Source organism: Stegodyphus dumicola, chromosome 1, assembly GCF_044657685.1.
Source record: "Stegodyphus dumicola isolate Sdum_Otavi_A_Nest chromosome 1, ASM4465768v1".
NCBI classification, from domain to species: Eukaryota; Metazoa; Arthropoda; class Arachnida; order Araneae; family Eresidae; genus Stegodyphus; species Stegodyphus dumicola.
The window spans coordinates 103530276-103551263 of NC_140768.1; the positions used below are offsets into that span (position 1 = coordinate 103530276).

The following is a 20988-nucleotide window of genomic DNA, read 5'->3' on the forward strand; positions in this document are numbered from 1 at the left end:
AAAAAGTTTAATGATAGATTTAAATTATGTTTGTGATTTACACAAATTTTAAAATAAAATTGATTTGTAATACGTTATTACAGTTTCATCTCTTGTTCAAAGTATAATAATTTTTTATTGATTTTAACATCAGTATATTCAGACAAAATCAAATAAATATTATACACACAAAGGGTGTCTCAACAAAAGTGCTAGATTTAATATGCTCAATAAAATATTATATTTAGAAAACTGAAAATATTTTTACCTATTTATACCACGGAAATGTTCCAATTTAAGAACAAAAAATTAATGTTCTCCACGACTTGCTCCCCAGCACCACACACTTGATAACATTTTAGATTACTTTTCTACATATCTGCATATTAACCCCTTCGTGCCGGGTAGCGCAAACGTGTGCTAATCGCGGAGGCCAGCAGTGTCTTACGCGAGCGTCTGTCCAGGGCCTGGGGCTTTTTTGCTATTAAGCCTAAATCCATGAAATTTCCAAAGTATCAACGCATTGTTTAATAATGCTCTATAGAGTATTTCAACAGCTTATGCTTTATAGATATTTTTATATATACTTTAGTTACCTTATTTCTTGTTTAAATGCATATTTTACACATTTTATTTTCATTACTCACCATTTTATAACTTTTTAACAGTATACATCTGAAAACTAAATATATTACTTAAAATTCTCTTCTCGTATGAAAAATTTGAAAACAAGGATCTACACACAGTCCTATGTTACATTCCTTGCACTCGTAATAACTCATTTTGCCGTTTTGGAGGATTTTTCCGGGAATGTGAACAAACGAAGCATCGTCGTCTCATTTTCTTATCAGTCTCTTCTGAACAAAGTTTTGGAAAATGTCTTTCAGTTAATTCTGAGCGGATTTAATGATTCTGCTGATCTTGGTGTGATATTAACATTAGTGCTTTTAGAGGAATACCGATAAATAACTTGATTAACTAAATTAAGCCAATAATTCAGGAAAGGAAGATTTTTTTTACTTTTTTTGTTGAATAAATACCCAACGCTTTAGCGAAAATAAAACTTCTCTACTTACAATAAACAACTACCACGTGCGAATTTAAAGAGACATCATAAATCACGCCATTGGGAAACATTTATTTCCCCTTTTGTTTATAATCAAAAACACGTGTATGTGAGTCATGCTTCTCTCATTTAGAGTAGAAGCTCTAATGTACATGTATCCGAAACATATGTACACACAGTGCCATCTTGTGGCAGAAATTATAGTTTTTAAAACATTCCAGGACACTGGCACAAATATGTGACAGTCGGGGCTGAACGGGAAAACACTCTGGCACGCCTGCGTGTTGGCCGGGAAGTGAATGTGTTCGTTGCTGGTACGTAGACGTGATAGTCGGCGCGAAGGGAGTTAAGTGTGGCTGTTGACATACTAAATTTTTATGTTATTTCATTTCTAGGATTTCAAGTTTAGATTTTCTGTGACCTGCAATAATACTGTTACTTACGACAGTGATGTTTTAAACAGACTGGATCCAGAGTGCAGTGATTTAATGCCTGAAGTCGAACCTCAGCCTCAAATTTCTTTATCAATCTGCAAACTGTTGTTTTACCGAGTACACTCTCAAGTCCAAAGACTACATGAGACTTTTTAACAGTCAAGACTTTCCATCCTTCTAACGAGCTTACAAAATAAAAACTTGTTGTTCCCTTGCGTAACGCTCCATATCTACTAAACTGCCAAATGAACTGATAGTGTTAAAACAACATTGTTGCCAAGTCAAATCAAGTCTATTCATAATTAGAACATCTGCCTGTTTTAATCTTTTCAACCCGACTTTTGCACGATTAAAATTTAACTATGAAAAGTAGTTTAATTTAATGTTGATATATTAAAAGGAGTGTAATATGGGTTTAAAGTTTTTAACTTTTCCCGTACTGAAAACATCCTGGGACAATGTGTCCCAAAACTGGGACTTTTTGTACCAATCGTCTAGGATATTACCTTTCCCCCCCCCAGAAAACAAAAATTTACGGTAATATATAATAAGAATATTACAAAACATAAACTTTGTCACGTGCACCAGTTCATATACAACAGAAATTTTCATATATGTTTCAGAAACAGAAACACAATATATCAGTATGCAGTTGATAATTGGTGGGACATACAGATGGAGAACAAAATAATAGAAACACATGTGAAATAATGGAAAATCTTTATTAATAGGGGGTTGGACCACCCTTTGACTGAAGTACAGATTGAATGCAATGTGGGATAGATGCACAAAGGTCATGGACATTATTTAAAGAAATATTAAACCATTCCTCCAGCACAGTGATTCCGAAAGTCCGGATGGAGGTGGAAATCGGGAACAAAGTTTGGACTCCAAATATGCCCATAAATGTTTAATGATATTCAAGTCCGGAGATTGAGGGGGGGCCAAGCGAGATGTTTAATTGCATTGTCATGCTTTTCGAACCATTCTTAAATACACCTAGCAGTGTGGATAGGGGCATTGTCGTCTTGAAAAAGCGTTCACTCTCCAAGGAATTCAGCCTGGACAAAAGGATGGACACGATCCCCTAAAATGCTTAGATAGTGATTGAATGTGATCCTCTCATGCAGAATAACAAGTGCCCCAAGACCGCGCCAAGATATCGCATCCCATGCTTCACAGTAGGCAAAAGGCAGTCAGGATGAAACATTTCTTTGGGCGTTCTCAAGACATAAACGCGTCCGTCGTCTGAAATAGGGTGAATGACGATTCATCTGACCATATTACCTGTTGCCACTGCTGAGGAGGACAGCTTTTGTGATCTCTGCACCATTGGCGTCGCTTGAAAGCATTAGTTGCTGTCACCAAGGGTTTACAAATTGCCACTCTGCCATAAATGTTCACAGCATGAAGTTCCCCTTTGACAGTTTTTGTTGAAACAGGGTCCTGGAGATGATTGTTCATTTCGGATGTTATCTCGGATAACGATTGCTTCTGCTTTCGGGCTACTATGCGCTTTAAGACCTGTCTATCCCTATCAGCCAGCTTTGACTTTTGACCACTGTTGTGCTTTGAAGATGTCGTCTTACCCCTCTTTTGTGTATGCTGTCATAACGGCTGATACCCTACTCCTTGCACACCCACAAGGCTTGCTGTTTCCGTAACCGATGCTCCACTTAAACGTGCTCCAACTATCATTCCTCTTTGGAACTCTGACAGTCCGATATTTCAACTTCTCACAGACAGTTCAATCGAAGCATGCAACACAGGTGACTGCTGTTTAGAGACCGATACCTTCCTCTTCACACTCACTAGGTGGCAGACTTCTGTTGCAGGTTGTGCTGCTGTACTGCAGATGCGAAATACATCATACTTTTTCACAGGTGTTTGTCTCCATCTATTAGCCCACTGTTAAATACTATTGGGACAATATATCCCACAAAAAAAATTTATTCAAAATTTCTTAAATCTGACATAAAAAATGTTAAATTACTACTTTAATAAGAACAATAAAAAGTCTTTCATACTAATTATGCCTTAAATATAATTGTACTTATGGCAAAATAAAAAAAAAAAAAAAAAAAATTAGACAAATCGAAACCTGAGTAATCAGCGTGCTTAAAAACATGAGTGCGCCATCTGCAATCTAAAAGTGTTGCCAGGTTTCTTTAGTAATATATTTGTTCCCTAATTCCTTAAAAACACTGCAAATGTAAAAACCCATTTAAAAGTGGATTTCATTTACCCAAATAGGGTATGAAATCTACCCTGGAATGTATGTGTCCATTAAAACCAAAAGGGTTAAGTAAGCAAAAATATTTTTCACTTTCTAAAGGGGCATATTAAAGTTAGTGCTTTGGAGACACCCTATATACATACACCATTTTGGTTAGATATAGAATGACAAGATAGAAATAAATTATACAATACAGCAGCCTACCAATTAATAAGCCACTGTAAAACTTAAATCGGTTAATACAAAATAATGTTTATAAGCTAAAAATCAATTTTTAAAATACATGCCCATATACAGGGTGTACTGTAAATGTTGCAACAAACTTTTAGGGAAGGTAGGGTACATCATAACGATTAAGAATTGCATAAGAACCCATGCTCGGAAATGTCAGGGGTAAGTGGTAGCAGAAATAGAAGATGGGAAAAGAAACAACATTGATTAATTTGAAACATTTATTGGACATGAATACAAATGGTGTAGGACAGCTTGAATGTTACAACAGATGCTCGATGTTTGCACCATCAGATGCCAAACATGCCTGACACCGATGGACCATTTGTTGCCAGACATGTTTTAACATACCGGGAGTTTCTTTGATTGTAGCAGCTGTACAGCCAAATCTTGCTACGAGATTCGTTTTGGACACAACAAGATCGTGATACACGATACTTCTGATGGCCGGACATGTTCTAACACACCGGCAGTTTCTTTGATTGAAGCAGCTGTGCAAGCGAGTCTTGCCATGAGATCCATTTCAGACACACCAAGATCGTGATACACAACACTTCTGATAGCTTCCCACCAAAAAAAAAAAAAAAAAAAAAAAAAAAATCAATAAATCCAGTAAGCGTGGGGGCCCAGGGAACTGGTCCACCACGCCCAATCCATTGACGCGGGAATGTTCTGTTCAAATAGCTACGAACATCTAGTCCAAAATGAGCATCATGTTGGAATCGTATGTTGTGCCTGACATTTGGTGGAACATCGTCAAACAAATCGATAAAGATCAAATAATTCACGGTGTTCTTTGTTTCATTTAAAAACATGGAAAGTATTAAGACACCTTCAAAGAAAGAGAGCAGGAGTAACACATTTGCTTAAAACATTCCTGCTGATTTAAGCCCCTAACATTATGGAGTATATAATAGATTTATATGTTTATAACAGAATTTTGCAATAGCTTTATGGGTAACTGAAAAGTAACCTGGCCAGAGCTTATGATCATACACAGCAAACCAAGATGTAGCCAAAGCCAAGGGGCAGTGATGAGACAGCAAATCAGGATACAGAAAACAGGTTGAAAACATTTATGCAAGAAACCAATACACTTCTTTGAGTAACAGTTAGTTTATTCACTTCTTGAAAACAAAGCGTTCCACTCTGGTAATAAAAGTGTATGCTCTGTTGTGCAGCTCAACAGTTCCTATTTCGAAGGAAGATTTGATTCATGTGGGTGAAAAAGATCAATTACAAGGTGCTTTAACTGCAAAAAGTACTTCAAAACTGATAAAAGTTTCAAACTAATAAAAAGGTGCTGGTTTGGGGGGGGAATTAAATAATACCATTAGGAAAGTATATACAGTGTATTCACAAATGCTAGCTATATAGAAATTGTTCCAGTTAGTGACTACAGCTTAAAGGTACGGTTCAGTGTGTGTGTAAAAAATGTTCAAGTAAAATGCAGTGTCAACAAAATGTGTATTTATGTTAGAATTAATGGTCTATGCCATTCCAAATGCCATTTTATTAAACCCTGTTGTAGCAAATGATTTGCATCTTTGTATAAATAACATTCTGTATGTCAAGTAATTCAGTTAAACTGTAAATTTATTTTACACTTATCTGACTATCATTCATTAGTTTACAAAATAGACAGTTATTCCATGGGGGGGGGAACTAGATAAAAAATAAAATAATTTATTGTTTCACTTAGTTCATGCAATAACTAGTCTTCTAAAATACACCCGAATTATGCAGAATGCTCACATAACATAAACCACATAAATAAAATATTATACAGTTACGATAAAATAAGAAACAGAGTGTGAACATCAATAAAAAATTTCACAATGATTTTTTTAATACTTATGTTAATACATAAAATATTTTTATTCCAGTAATCATTAAAAATATACTGCCTTAATAGCCCCAAATTAATAAGAACTCACCTCATTACTATGATTAAAAAGGTAGTTGTGGAATTGACTTTTTTCGTTCAACACTGGCCACACAGAAAATGTTCTATTGGACACTTTATAAGCATTCCTACTTTGGTCAGTATTACATAAAAATGTTCCAAATAAACAGGAATAAGTATGTAGAACTAAACGTGCCTGCAAATACAAAAGAAAATTCTTAATCTTTAACAAAAGCAATAGGAACACTAAGATAAAAATGAAAAACACAATCATTTAAAGAAAGGGAAAAGCTCATATAGAGAAAAATCACTCAGCCAACTAGCAAGCAAACCCATATCCTATATTTTCCTTTCACAAATCCTCTTACACTACTGAAGCATTAAAAATAAAATATCATTGATTTGATAAATACATTTTTTATTAATTTAAAATTCAGAAATATTACAATGAAATAATTAAATGTTTTAGTTTTACAACTGGAAACAGTATTCAACAAAATATCGTATAAAGGTGCACTTATTGATTATATCTATACAGTAGTCTCTCGTTGGCATTCCCACTTCAGAAAAGCTGTGATGACACTATCAAATGAGAAAATGTAACAATACAGTACAAAATCTGAGATATAGACTCGCCAGATTAGTTTATTTAATTACAGCAAAGCACATGAGGGCTATCTCCCTTAGGAAAGGGATGCCTTTGTGGAAACTGAATCATCAATTTAAATCTAATAAGATGATATGTAGAAATTATAAAGTTAAAAATATGAAATAGTGATTCATGAAATAATGAACCACTTATGACCTCAAGGGAAGTGAAATTTACAAAAGAAAGCTAAATATATATTTTTTTTCTTGTTTATTAAATATATCTTATCAATGAAAGTCGTTTAATTTGCTTCATTTTTTGTGCTAATACTTCCTCTTCGTTTCCATAGATTGGCATAATTTCTTGTTCAGCTACAAAGTTTCATTCTTCAAGTTTTGTAATTGGCGTGACAAGGATTCCCATTGAATTGTCAATCAAGTTTTTTTTAATTCTCAACAATCTCTCTGTCACTATTGATAGGAATGTTTTCTGGATTTAGAACCATACTACAGATTTTGCCATACGTTAGTTGACCGATGCTTGGGACATTGTTATCACAACGAAAAACTTCTGTTATATCATTTTCTTTTATTACCACTTTTCTATATTTCTTCATAAGTTCCATTAATAGGAAAATTTTGTTTTGTGTCTAGGTTGACACCAGGGATTGTTGGTGAAATATGAAAATCTTCAATTTTGTGGCTATCATCATAAGGTCTAGTTAACATCTATACACTACTAGCGATGTATCACAAAATTGGAGACTAAAGACATGCTGATCTGCTAAACTTTGTCTTGCTTCTACAGCATGCTGTTGCTGTTAAGATCAAATTGTATTAGTTTAGTTATTTATTATACTAATGTTTACTTCCTGTACATGCTTAAGGCTTATCTAAATACTGAATAAATAAGTTTCCACATAACCTAAGGCTTATCCAGACATTTTGTGGAACAATGCAGTCTCTGCATGTCCTGAAAAGCCCTTTCCTAAATTCTCTCCTAATTTTGCCCTTAATTTTGTTGCTCAATGCTTCCCTAAATTCTAAAAATTTTGCCTCCTCTAAATTTTGATGCCTGGTGTGGCCACACCAGCTCTGATGCCAGTCTGGGGCTTATCTGAATAAAAAATCAGTAATTGTGAATTCAAGCAGAACTACATGTAATATTTTTGTATCATTTACAAAATTTTTTTCATATGGAAAAAAAATTCTGTTAAATTTCTCCTCATCAATACACTCAACACATCACACTACAATTACCTAAAGTCTATACTGCCAAGCATAATGTTAACATAAAAGCTTACCATGCTCTTTAATATTTACTTATAAATTTTTTTTTTTTTTTTTTTTTTTTTTTTTTAATGTTTAGACATCATTGTGTGGGTTATTTCTCAAGCTGGTGTATGTTGATAGTGATGCTATAATGAATGTGTTGCTACGACTGCTGTGATGAAAGTAAAAAAATATAACAAACAATGATTTGTCTAGGTTGACACAAGGGGATATAAATTATTCAGTAGGTCCAATTTAAAATGTATGCCAAGCAAAAAGGTGGCTATTAATGATATAGATTTTGTTTGTTTCTTTAATATGAGAGCATTTTATTTAGTGCCAACATGAAATTAAGAATCAGGACATTCCATGTTTTATTATGAAAAAATATCAACTGCATAAAGCAGACAAACAAAGTTCTAAAAAAAAGGGGGGCGTGATCTGGATTTTAGATCATTCCAGATATTGGACATCCAGATTTCAGATTTTGTACTGTGCAACAGAAACTAAAATGTCAAACTAGAACCCCACAACATACCAGTAGTTTGAACATCTGAAACACCCATACAATCATCTCCCAAAAGTTAACATATTTTATGGGTCTCATTTGGGTTCCTCTAATGCTCAACTCTTAATGATGGTTCTTAAAGTACATACTGCTGTTTCTAGTATAACAACCTTCAGTTTAATCATACACAGCATTTGGGGGGGGGCTTAACGAGCTACCCAAATTTTTCCTTTTACAATCTGAAGTCCCCCCCCCCCCGAGTGTAACATAAAACTGCAAAAGAGAAAATAATTTTTTAAAAACTTTTGAGTAACTAGTATACTTTATTAATTCACAACTAGAAAATCAGCTTTAAATGGCAAAATCTCAAAGATAATAAATATGTATTCAATATCTTCTTACGGTAGAAAATATACGATAACCCAGAGTTAAAAATTATATACTCTATGATTCTCTCTACATAAAAACAATGAAATACGGAAATCTAAAGAAGCTACTTTTTAATACAAAATGATGAATACTCCAATTCATTTTTTGGCAATACAAACAAGAACAGAACAAACAGATATGCAAACAAAGAATGCCTAGACAAAAACAAAAAAAAAATATTTTGTTTAAGTGCATACATACATTTATAACAAACACATACTAGCACACAGATCAAAGTTTCAGTGGAGGAAACAGAAATTAGGATAATTAAATATTTCTCTTAAGAATAATAATAAGTACAATAAATAAAAAATCACATCATCAAAACTTCAGATAACAGTCTACATATTTACCAGTGAGCATTAAGAAAAAATTAACATATAAATCATAATTATGCATTATTACTCCCCCAGAAGTTAAGAGATACAGAAACAGAATCTTAGATTTGAAAGTGAACAGTTCAAAACAGCAAAGCCAAAGAGTACGAGAAAAAATGGCACAATATTATTATTTTTTAATAAATTAACACCACGTGGAGATCTGTACATTTGTTTCAGTAGATAACTTGTACATGACCTGCAATAAATATTTTCAAGTGAAAGAACATTTTATTTTCTGAGAACATCAAACCAGCCTACAAAATGAAAACAATAAAATCCTAAAAGATGGTTTCTTTACAGTTTTAAAAAAAAATTATTTTCCCAAATTATGAAATTTTTTATTATTTTTGATTGGATATATTCAACTTACCAAATACTGCTGATTAAATTCAAAATGGCATTCAAACTGCTCCAGAAGTTGATATATACAATCCAGCCATTGTATAAATACTGGACTTCTTTCATTCCTGTCTTCTGTGCCACCAGACTGTCCACAACGGTCAGCAAATTTATGGCCAAATTGAAGCCATTCTCTTTCAACTAAAACTTGAAATCCCTGAACCAAGTAAAAATTCATTAAAGGAAACAGATAAATTAATATGTGAAATTACAAAGTTATACATTAATATTTCCAAAAATAAACTACATACAACATGCTTCTGTCTCACATCTACTTTAAAGCAACAGAAATATAACTCATAAAAAGGTCATGAAATAATTTTAGATATTTTTCAATGTCATTATTTTCTCAGATACTAATAAATGCTACCATACATTAATACAGTTTAATTTAGCTCAAGTTTTCTCTTAACATTTCATATTTTATTTGAGATAACAAGGTTTTAATGCTAATGCTGCTTTAAAATTTGGCACAGATTTTACGAAATGAAGTTTCTAAATTTACCTTTTTAGTTCTGTAATAAGGATCTAACATAATCTCAGCAAGAGCAACTATTTGCGGCGTTCTATCCCATCCATCAGAACAGTGCACCAAAACGGGCCTCTTTTCAACATCAACTGAATTAACAACTAATAAAGCAGCCCGGATGAGGCCCGAAATGTGATTTAACCATTTGGTGTTTTCTAACGATGACAGCCAACTGGGATTGAAAAAAAAAAATTATGACTATGAATTAAAAGCATCAAGAAACATTAAAATAAAAACACCATCCTACTTACTGTTTATAAAATTTAAAAAAAAATCATAAGAACTACACAAAATTTAACATTATAGCAGAACGTTATCAGAACATAAAGTAACCCTTAAATACATGATAATTTAAAAAAATTAATTGAGGGTAAATTTTTAGTTATCTCTAAAATAATAAATTATGAATTTTGCAAAACATAAAAAAAAAAAAAAAAAAAAAAAAAAAAATTGAGGGTAAATTTTTAGTTATATCTAAAATAATAAATTATGAATTTTGCAAAATATATAAAGGTTTTACTCATTGATTTACTACTTCAAAATAAAACATTTGAAGTACTAGCTACTCACACAGCCAGCAGCCTGAAATAGTTATTATAAAAGAGAAAAAGATATATAACGACTTTTTAAAGAATCCAGCTAATGTAATTTTAAAGGTCAGATTGCTGTGTTCATTGATTAAATTCGAAAGAAAAATATTTTGCATTTTGTCAGTGGAAACATATTTACTTAACAGCGCTAAGTTTTCTGATTAAATGTGACGCACACTTTGCTGGGCAGCAAAACAAAGCTTTTATATCACCGAGTTTTTAATCAAAAATTCCTAAAATTTGCACAATATATGAAATAAATAAATAAAAATTCAAAAGGAAGGCCTTAAAGGTGCACATGCTTGGGTTGGAGATTATGTATGTACAAAATCTGGTGGCTGGCTATAAGAGCCACCATTACTCCATACTAAAAGTCAAATATATTGCATTTTGCTTAAACACTCTTTTTTTATCACTGAGTTTTTCAATTAAATTTGAAACCTCAACACTTATGTTTTGCAGTGGCCACAAATAAAACTTTTAGTTAACAGTTAAAAAAAATTCACATAATACAAAGTTAAAAAAAAAATTTTGAAATTAAAAATTCTAGCTTTGAGGTGTACTTGTTCAGGAGGAGGAATATGTATGTTCAAAATTTAGTGGCTCGAGATGTCATCATTATTCCACAATGTGAGAACCATACATACAGATTCTTTATAATTTTAATTGTAAAGATAGCACTTAAATGCATAGACATATAAAAGGCTTCCTTTAAAAAAATTTTTAATCACAGGAAATGATTTTACCTGTCATCAGGGGCAGCACATAGAGCACGGACACATGCAAAACTATTCCTTATGGTATGAATGTTTGCAAGACCCATGTACTGAATTTCACAATTTGAATAATAACCATCACATTCATAGCCTCCTCCTTTAGCTCTATTCGTCATTGCAGCAGCATAAGATCGAGCATCAATAATGAGGAGTTTCTTTTGAGTAGGTTTTACTTGATCTTGACCTACAAATAATTTATAAAACTTAAGTTATAAAAGAGAGCTTCCTTTATAGTATATTTAACAATAACAAATCAAAGCTTGCAAATGACTTATACAAATTTACAGATGTAAATTAATTCTAAAAATATGATTGTACATTGCTTATTAGATAGAAATACTAGTTCAATTTACATTTAATATTCCTATGGACTCCTCCCACCATCCCCCAAACAACCCCTATGAAAATGTTTGGAACAATTACTCGTTTTGTTTCAATCAAAATCTGCTCAACAAGCTTATACATATTTTATTTGTAATATATAATATTTATCTATTTTCTCAATTGTTTGCTTTAAAATTCATTTAAAAAATCCCATGCTCCTTTGCAACTGACAAACAATTGTATTTTTCAAAATTAAAAAAAAAATTCGCTCCTATGACCAGTCTCCTTCCAAAACAGCTATTTTGTCCCCTACACAAACTATTTTACGTAGTAATTATAATTACTTACCACTGAAACCAAAAAGTATGAGTGTCTGGTGAATAAAACACAAGCAAACTGACAGTACTGAAACATTTCTAATCAAGTGCTACGGTAAGTAAGCACTTGCCAAGCAAGGATTTGTGGAACATAATTTTGCATATAAATGTAAATCTCAGTTGCTTCCATTTAATTTGTTTAATACTAGAATTTCATTCAATATCAACAATTTTAACCCTTTGATGGTTATGAACGAGTTCAGCTCGCAATCGAATCGTGCTTCATAATGCGCACAAACGAGTTCCGATCGGGAGCAAGATTTTGACCGAAATGGTTAGTAACGAGCACTACTCACGTAGTGAAATTTTCCCCCAATGCACGCTGATGAGCTGACTTCGTTCCCCATTATTATTCTGCACTGATTGTGTTTCAAAGGAATGCTACTCGTGAAATTTAGTTAGTTTTACTGTCTACAGATGGCAGTACGAGTTCCATGAATTCCTTTGCATAATGAAGGTGGATTTTTTTTTTTTTGACCTTGTTCCTTTTATACGTATTTTGGCGCATTTTTTTAGAGTGTTTGTACAGTAAAATGGCTCAAAAGCGAAAGTTAGATAGGTATGATGATGATTATGATTGTGATACAGAAAGCTTATCAAGTTTTGAATCTGATGAAGACTTTGTTCACAGTATTTCAAGCTCAGAAGACGATTCAAGCGATGAGGAAGATTTTTCGAGTGTTCGACAGTGGTGTATAATTGATTCAAGTTCTCACGCTCCTAGCCAATTTAGTTTTACTGGTGATGTAGGCATGAAAGCTTGCGTGACAAATATTTCTGAAATTCTCTATTAGAAAGAACCTACTAGACGATGTGTGGTATGTTGCAGCAAAAATGATGCTAATGGAAAAAGAATTCGCCGTGAAACACGTACGTATTGCAAAGACTGTAATGCCCCATTATGTGCAATTCCATGTTTTAAAGTATATCACACACAAAAAGATTTTTAGGTAATTACTGTATTTATACTGTGTTTCATAAAGTTTTACATTAGTTGTATTTATTTAGTCCTTTCAATTTAATTTTTGTCTTATATTTATAATTAACTATTATTATTTATACAATTGGTTATAATCATTTATAATTTACTGTTTAATAATTATTTTAAAGTATGTAAAAACTGTTATTTATGTACTACAAATACTTTAAGAAATTTTTAAAATGCGCAAGGCGAGCTATCTACGGCATCGCCAGAGAAAGGTGACATTTTCGGAAGAACGGCGGGGGAAAACAGCTGCCACTTTCGACTACTGTTTACTCCTAATGCTGCACGAATTAAGTAAATGGAAACTGCTCATTTCCATAACCGTCAAAGGGTTAAAGGATTCCCAGTGACTGAAAATGATGCCAAAGAAAGAGTACAAAATGCACAAGCAATTGGTAGTGAAGGATTTTCAGATATGGAAGAAAGAGAAGTCATAGAATTAACCATGAAATATCAAATGAACAAATAGTCTTATAACACCAGCCAAAAGTGAAAGCAGCAATAATGAAAAACGATGAAGCTCTTTTAACTACAAGAAATTAAAGATATTGTTAAAAAAGGCATAGGAATTATCTGATTATGCAATGGAATTTGACCCAAATGAAAAAAGGAGACGCTTTGTAAAAAGCATTAAAAATAAGCGCTGTTTACCATAAAACTCCTAGTACCATCAGTCACTGTCCCAAGCAAAAAAATAACCAGCTAAAATCATTATATAACATGCAAATTGCCAAATTTGGCGTGCCCCTTATTCTTCACATTAGTCAACTGAACTTTCAATACATTCATAATTCAATAACAACAACAGCTTCATAAAATAAAAATTTCAATAGCTTTCATATTGGAATGTACAATAAAATGGCAAAAATAAAATAAAAAAAAAACTAGGTAAATAAAAGCAGATCACATATTGCACGATTACCAAATAATTAAATGTATCTCTTAATGATTGAAATTTATTGATACGTCTGTGCAATAAAACAGTAGTCGAGAACACGAAAATTTTCTTACTGCAAAATAAAGAAGCATCCCCATCGAGATCACTCTGAAGAGAATAAGATTCTTCCTTGCCATTGACTTTTATCTCATAGCCTGGATCACTAGTACATGCATCAGAGATTGCCTGGATTAATTTCTCGTCATTAGCATTACGCCAGCTTAGAATTCCCATTCTAGGTTGGCTGCTGCGTGCTATTACGCATCCATTCTGCTGATGCCTATTAAGAGAATAATTTTATTTAATTAGAGAGAATAATTTTTTAATTCTTTCATATTATAAATATTGTAGGTACAGTAGATCACAGCATAAAGTAACATTGAGGATGATCAGTGAATGGTAACATTTAATGTTATCATTCGTAAATTGTTATTGATCTGCTGAAGTTCCACCAATTTGCAGTTAATAAGATCACAATAATTTTTTTATACTAAAGTTGCCAAGTTAAAATAAATTACAAAAATTGACAAGCAAGATAGAAATTTCACTAAGGAAGGAGTTAAGTCACCAAACAGCGCGGTTTAGATTTCAGTCACCATTTATAATTGGACAAAAAAGCAACCTTAGTTCAGTATGGATTTTAAATAACTATCTATTCTGCCAACCTATAACACTAAAAAACCAAGTGGGTTTTTCTTTTTTTTTAAAGAATCAGAAGAGTTTTCCCATGACAAAAAAATAATTTTAAATGATAAAAATATATAGAAAGAAAACATATATTTTTAATAATGAATTAATTAACTTCAAATAGTAACTAATAAATATCTGAAAGTTCAAATACTAATTTTTAAATGAAAATAGTGGTGTGGTGGTGTACTTAATTACGACAAAGCACACTAGGGCTATCTGCCTAAGGGGAGGGATGCCTTCGTGGAGGACTTTCTAAGGGAAACTGGCTCGTATACACATTACACATGGGGAAAACCACAAAAACACCCATGCAGCCAGCCCGTTAGTGGGATTCAAACCTCGGACCGAACTACCAGTGTTCAGCGACTTAACCGCTCGGCCGCTGGTGGACTCAAATGAAAATAGTACAAAAATACTTACATGTTAAAAAATTTGATTATTTGTACCTTTTAATAAAAAAATACTTTAATCAGTTTCATAAATGCTAGCCTTGGTGGCAAATTTTACTTTCATTAAGAAAGAGATTTGTTCATAGCAATTGCCACGTAGGCCTACTTTTGCTAATGTGTCATTACTAATAATGAATCTAAATTTAGTTTTTGTTTTAGTAACAACACAGAAAAATTCTCTCACACTCTGCATTACTATGGAGAATGGTCAGGATGACCAAAATTATTCTAGACAGTTCACTGTACTTTAAAATTCATTTTCAATGAAATTTCATTGGGTATCAATCTTTACTGGTTACATAACTTTATCTAACTGTAAACTGCAAAACTGTAACTGCAGTTTATCAGTTGCAACAGTAATATACTTCTTTTCCAAGACAAAATGAAGTAGAACTGAATATCTACTCAAAAAAAAAAAAAAAAAAAAAAAAAAAAAAAAAAACTGTTATCAGGAAAAGATGCATTTGCTACAGGAAAAACATCCGCAAGTTTTGCATGTAAAACCACTTCACTGTACTGGCCTCGGGTGGGCCTTGGTCTTCTCCAGGCATCGCTGCTTTTAGTAACTGCATAATTGCCAACCTACAACACTAAAAAATCAGGAGATTTTTTTGAATGATAAAAATATGTAGAAAGAAATTATATATTTTTTAATGATGTAACTTTAAATAGTAACTAATTAACATCTGAAAATAAAAACGTTTAAAAACCTTTTACAGTTTTTGCACTTTATCATTTCTTAGCGATTTTACTGCCGGGAAACATTTTTCTAAAAAAGCTGCAACATGATTCGATGCATTCAGAGGCAGGCTGCACTCCAGTAAAAAGGCAGAGAACAGGTATGCTCCATTATTAACTTTTTGGTCCTTTGTTTCCACAGAAAAGTTTAATTTTTTCCCCCAGTACAACTCACATTGTCCTTGTGTATGCACATGTTTAAGAACATCGGTCTTTCCACCAAGCAAAATCGAAAAATCACAATGGCAAACGATGCAAATTGCAATATTACCTTTCCTTGACGAAATAATAGAAGGAATGTCATCTGTGTACCATTTTTGAAAAGTACATGAGCATTTTACATTTTTAGCACAGATAACTAACGCAAAATCACAGTTTCTTAAACTGTTTCAGGGAAGTATGTGAAACTTACGCTACTCACTGGCGAGACGAACAAGATAAACAACAGCGATCTTGCTTTGTCTCATTAGTTAATATATGCCAGATGACCTGCAGCGGCGTTTGATTCTAATTGCAGAACAGGAACCCGATGTTTTCGGACTCTCTTAAGAGGCTATCATTTCTAGGGACGCACGTGGTTACGCGGGACAATTCCGAGAAACGAGATTCTAGCAGCACTGTTTTAAGCGGGCGGCTTCCGAGAAATGTTTCGTCTAGCTAGGAGGAACATATCCCGGCTACGAGCAACATTTTAAAACATTTCCGAAAATGTTCCAGCTGGAGATGTGTTCCTCGAATGTTCAACCAATCAGACGAAAGTTCTGCTTCTAAAGGATCACAGGTAACTTTCAATATGGCGATGGCTCTCACTGTGAAGTCATGGACGGTAGAAATAGAGGCCGATTTAATTATTGCTGTTTTGTTGTAATATAACTGCCTCAGTCATTTTTAAAATGTTTATATATTCATTAAATATATAATCGTTGAAATTTCAGAGTTGACAGTATTTTACGACGTTCTTTCAGTTCGGATTTGTTTACAAATTGTTCGTCGCCAAATTTGTCGTATTTCGTGCTGATCGTATATTATCACTGTTATATAATAGAATTTTATTTCTTAAATTTAAGTTGAATATTTTTTTTAAAATCCGTTTGTATATGCGCTGCTTTTCTCCTAATTACTTATCCTTTAAATTGTTAATTGCATAATCAGTGACACATTTTAAACAGCATAAAAGATGCATAAAAAAAGAAAAGCATAGCTTATATAATAATGAGTTTGTACTCATTATTATATAAGCTATGCTTTTCTTTTTTTACTTTCTTACACTGTTTGTGTTGTGAGGAGTCTATTATTTTCATGTTATTAATGAAATACTTTTTGGATTATAAGTACATTAGAAACTATACTTTTATTGTAAATGCTACATATTGAAACATTAGAAATTTATGGATTTATTATTATGCATGATGAAAAACATTTGTATATACGTTCATTAATATAAATCTTATTCATTACATTAATACTAATAAATATATATTAACAACTTCTAAACTATCGCATCTGTCTATCTGTATGTAAATATATGACTTATTAGATGTGTATATATATGTATGTATGAATACAAAAATTAACATTGCCAAAAAGTTCATTTGAAATAACTTTTAATTCATATAATGATCATATAATTGGCAGCAACTGTAGTCATCAGTTCTTTGCAAGATGTGAAGTTGAACCTCTACCTGATTATTATCTTTATTTTGATGTAATTTAGTAAATCGCGATTGGCAACAGTTGAGTTTTTACATCTACGTTTTTGAGTTTGTTCTATTGTTTACTTTCATTTTAAGTAATGAGAATAGTGACTTTTTGAAATGTTTTTCATGAGTATTTAAAAACTGATGAGTAATATTTTATGCCATTTATGTTCTGAGTATTGCTTTGAGGTGTCAAAGCTAAAACTAACACTTAATTAGACTTGTAAATAGAATTGTAATATTACATTGTTTGTGTTGTGAGGAGATGTCTTTCATTGGATAATTGATTGTATACTCATTTTCCATCATAATTCTTCTGATATCGAAGGTAAAACGGGATATCTGGCGTCCGCGACAGGACTACAGCTGCATTTTTAAGAGTGAGTGAAAAAATATTTTTATATTTTCTTTTATTCTTTGTGCATTATGGATATTGTTTTGAAAGATAGAAAGCAACTTAGAAGGTTGTTTACTCGAGCATGTAATACTTTTGATGAGGAAGAAATCAAATTAAATTTTGCTGATAAAATTAATAAATTAAAGCTAATTGAAGAGAAAGCTTTATTAATGATAGCATGTGAAGAGAAATATAAACATTTGTTGTATTCTGAAAATACTTCCGATACCGAAATAGAAAAAGTGGTAGATGAGTCAGAAATGTATATTGATCGATGGAGATCTTTAAAACAGAAGCTAGAAACACTACTGAGTGAACAATTATCTTCTAAACATGAAAATTTGAACTTTGTTTCGCAGCCAAACACTTTATTACGTTACCCAAAAATAAAATTACATACTTTTGACGGTAGTGTACGAAATTGGCTATACTTTCGGAGTCTCAAAAAATTGATGACGACATTAATATCGATTTTCACGATAAATTTTCGTATTTATCTCAAGCAATGGAAAAAGGCAGTCCTGCTGAAGAATTAATTAAGAGCTATCCCCCAGGGGGTAATAAGTTACGAAAAAGCTTTAAAACAGCTGAAAATGCGTTTCGGCAGAGAGGAACTATTGATTCAGGTATACGTCAGAGACTTGTTAGTATTAGTTCTTCAAAAACAGAACGCTTCTAAAAATTCATTAAGAAAATTGTTCGATCAACTTGAGAGTAAACTGCGATCACTTGAATTATTAGTTGTTACTAGGGAAAAATATGATGCAATGCTTTTTCCACTAGTTGAATCATCATTACCCGAAGAAACTCTTGTTGCTTGGCAGCGCTATATATCTGCTCATCGTAGAATTCGAGAAGTGAATTTAGATGATTCAGACGAAAGTAAAACTATAATTGAGAAAAGTGGTTTAGAATGCATTTTAGAATTTTTACAAGCCAAAGTCGAAGCTGAAGAACGCATTTTTTTAGCCTCTCAAAGTTTCAACACATCGAAACCAAAAGCAGAAGTAAAACATAATCTTTCCTATGAGAAAAAGGTAATAGAGAACAAATGTAAGAGTAGAAAGTTTTCAAATATACCTAGTGCAACAGACCTTCTAACTTCATTTCAAGTATCAAAACAGTGCATATTCTGTTCTAATTCACATTTTTCTGGAGACTGTCTAAAAGTAAAAAAAAATACCTTTAAGGCAGAGGGAGTCACTGGTTCAACAATCTCACAAGTGTTTTTTATGTTTGAAATCTGGATATTCAGTCAAGGATTGTAACTTGAAAGTTGGTTGTTTGTGTTGTGGTAAAAAACACCATATTCTTCTGTGTAGAAAGATGCATTAAATAACTATGTCAAAAAACGAAGAATCACCTGAAGTTGAAAAAAAAAAAACTGAGATTAGTGCTGAATTGGATCAAGCTCTTTCCAATTTATCTTCTACTCCGGACGTAATACTTCAAACATTCAAAGTTATAATTAGAAGTAATGGGAAAAAATGCGTCGCAAGAGCTATTATCGATACTGGTTCACAGCGATCATATTTATTAAGAAGTACAGCTAAAGAAATGGACTATGAACCTCAGAGTTGTGAATATTTACAACACTCTTTATTTGGAGGGAAGGACTCAGGGATATGCAAGCATGATGTCTACACTTTATATTTATCGAGTGTGCATGGGAATTATAATTGCAACTTTAAAGTTCTTAGTCAACAAATTATTTGTAAGTCAGTGCCACCTACTGTCAACAAGCTTTGTCTGAAAGAGTTAGCAGCCTGTAATATAAATATTGTGGATGACTGTCAAAATCCTATTGAGATTCTTATTGGGGCTGATGTAGCTAGAAAACTCATGACAGGTGGTCGTCGTGAGCTGCCTTGTTGTATCGTAGCTATTGAGACCAAATTTGGATGGTCAGTTATGGGACGAATGCCGAATACTTCGAAAAGTGAGTTTTCATCATCGTTCTTAGTTACATCCTTGTTATCTACTGTGGAGACCATAACAGATCTATGGACTTTGGACACACTTGGGATCACTGACCCATCAGTCAAGAAAAACCAGACTGAACTACAAGAAGCTGCTCGGTTACATTTTCTAAATACAGTTCGTATAGTCGATGATCGTTTCGAGGTTGATTTGCCCTGGTTGGAATATCATCCACCACAAACAGACTATTTTGACTTAGCCGAGAGAAGACTGAACAAAACTGTTAAACGTCTTAAAATCGAGTTCAATTATGAAGCTTATGGAGATGCTTTCAAGGAATGGCTAGAAGAGGGAGTAATTGAAGAGGCTGATAAAAATTATCAAGGGCAAGTTCTTTACCTTACTCATCGAGAAGTTATCGAAAAGAATAGCACTACAAAACTCCGACCGGTATTTGATGCTTCGGCCAAAGTAAAGGGATTTTCTAGTCTTAATGACTGCTTAGAAAAAGGCCCAAATCTAATAGAACAGCTTCCGAGTATTTTAACACGCTTTCGAAAAGAAAAGATTGGTGTTATTGCTGATATACGAAGAGCCTTTCTTCAAATAAGTGTTTCACCTACTGATAGAGATTTTTGTGGTTCTTATGGCTTGATAGTGATAGTCAACTGAAAGTGTACAGGCACTGCCGTGTAGTTTTTGGTGTAGCAGGTAGCCCTTTTCTTCTAAATTCTACTATTCAGCTTCACCTACAAACTGTTTTAGAGAAAATAGAAACCAGTGAATCCTTATATACGAAAGGTGTCATTCAAAAACTTATGTATAGTTTTTATGTTGACAATTGTGTCAGTTGTGATAAAAATGAAGAAGAACTCAATCATTTTATTAGTGTATCAACTGAGGTAATGGCTGAGAGAAAATTTGAGCTTAGAGGATGGGAGTTCAATGATATTAATGCTGATGCTTCTGCTGATACAAATGTGCTCGGTTTAATATGGAATAAAAAGTCGGACACTCTAAGAATAAATACTGGTAGCATAAAAGAGTTACGTTTTGAAAAAGTGACTAAGCGCTTAATCTTATCTACAGCTCATAGATTGTTTGATCCTCTAGGTATATGTTGTCCTGTTATCCTTATTCCCAAGTTATTA

General features: G+C 32.8%; 1 protein-coding gene across 5 annotated transcripts in view; it reads right to left on the reverse strand.

Annotated features, from left to right (window-relative positions):
- The window catches only part of LOC118182008 (phosphatidylinositol-3,5-bisphosphate 3-phosphatase MTMR3), a 194761-nt gene that overhangs the window by 75186 nt on the left and 98587 nt on the right, over positions 1-20988 (reverse strand). For all 5 annotated transcript variants that reach the window (XM_085818549.1, XM_085818533.1, XM_085818543.1 and 2 more), the window contains 5 exons: positions 14021-14226; positions 11294-11507; positions 9934-10129; positions 9400-9585; positions 5884-6048 (listed from right to left, as the gene is read on the reverse strand). In XM_085818549.1, coding sequence (XP_085674675.1) covers positions 5884-6048; positions 9400-9585; positions 9934-10129; positions 11294-11507; positions 14021-14226 — 967 coding nt within the window. The remainder of the gene's footprint in view (positions 1-5883; positions 6049-9399; positions 9586-9933; positions 10130-11293; positions 11508-14020; positions 14227-20988) is intronic.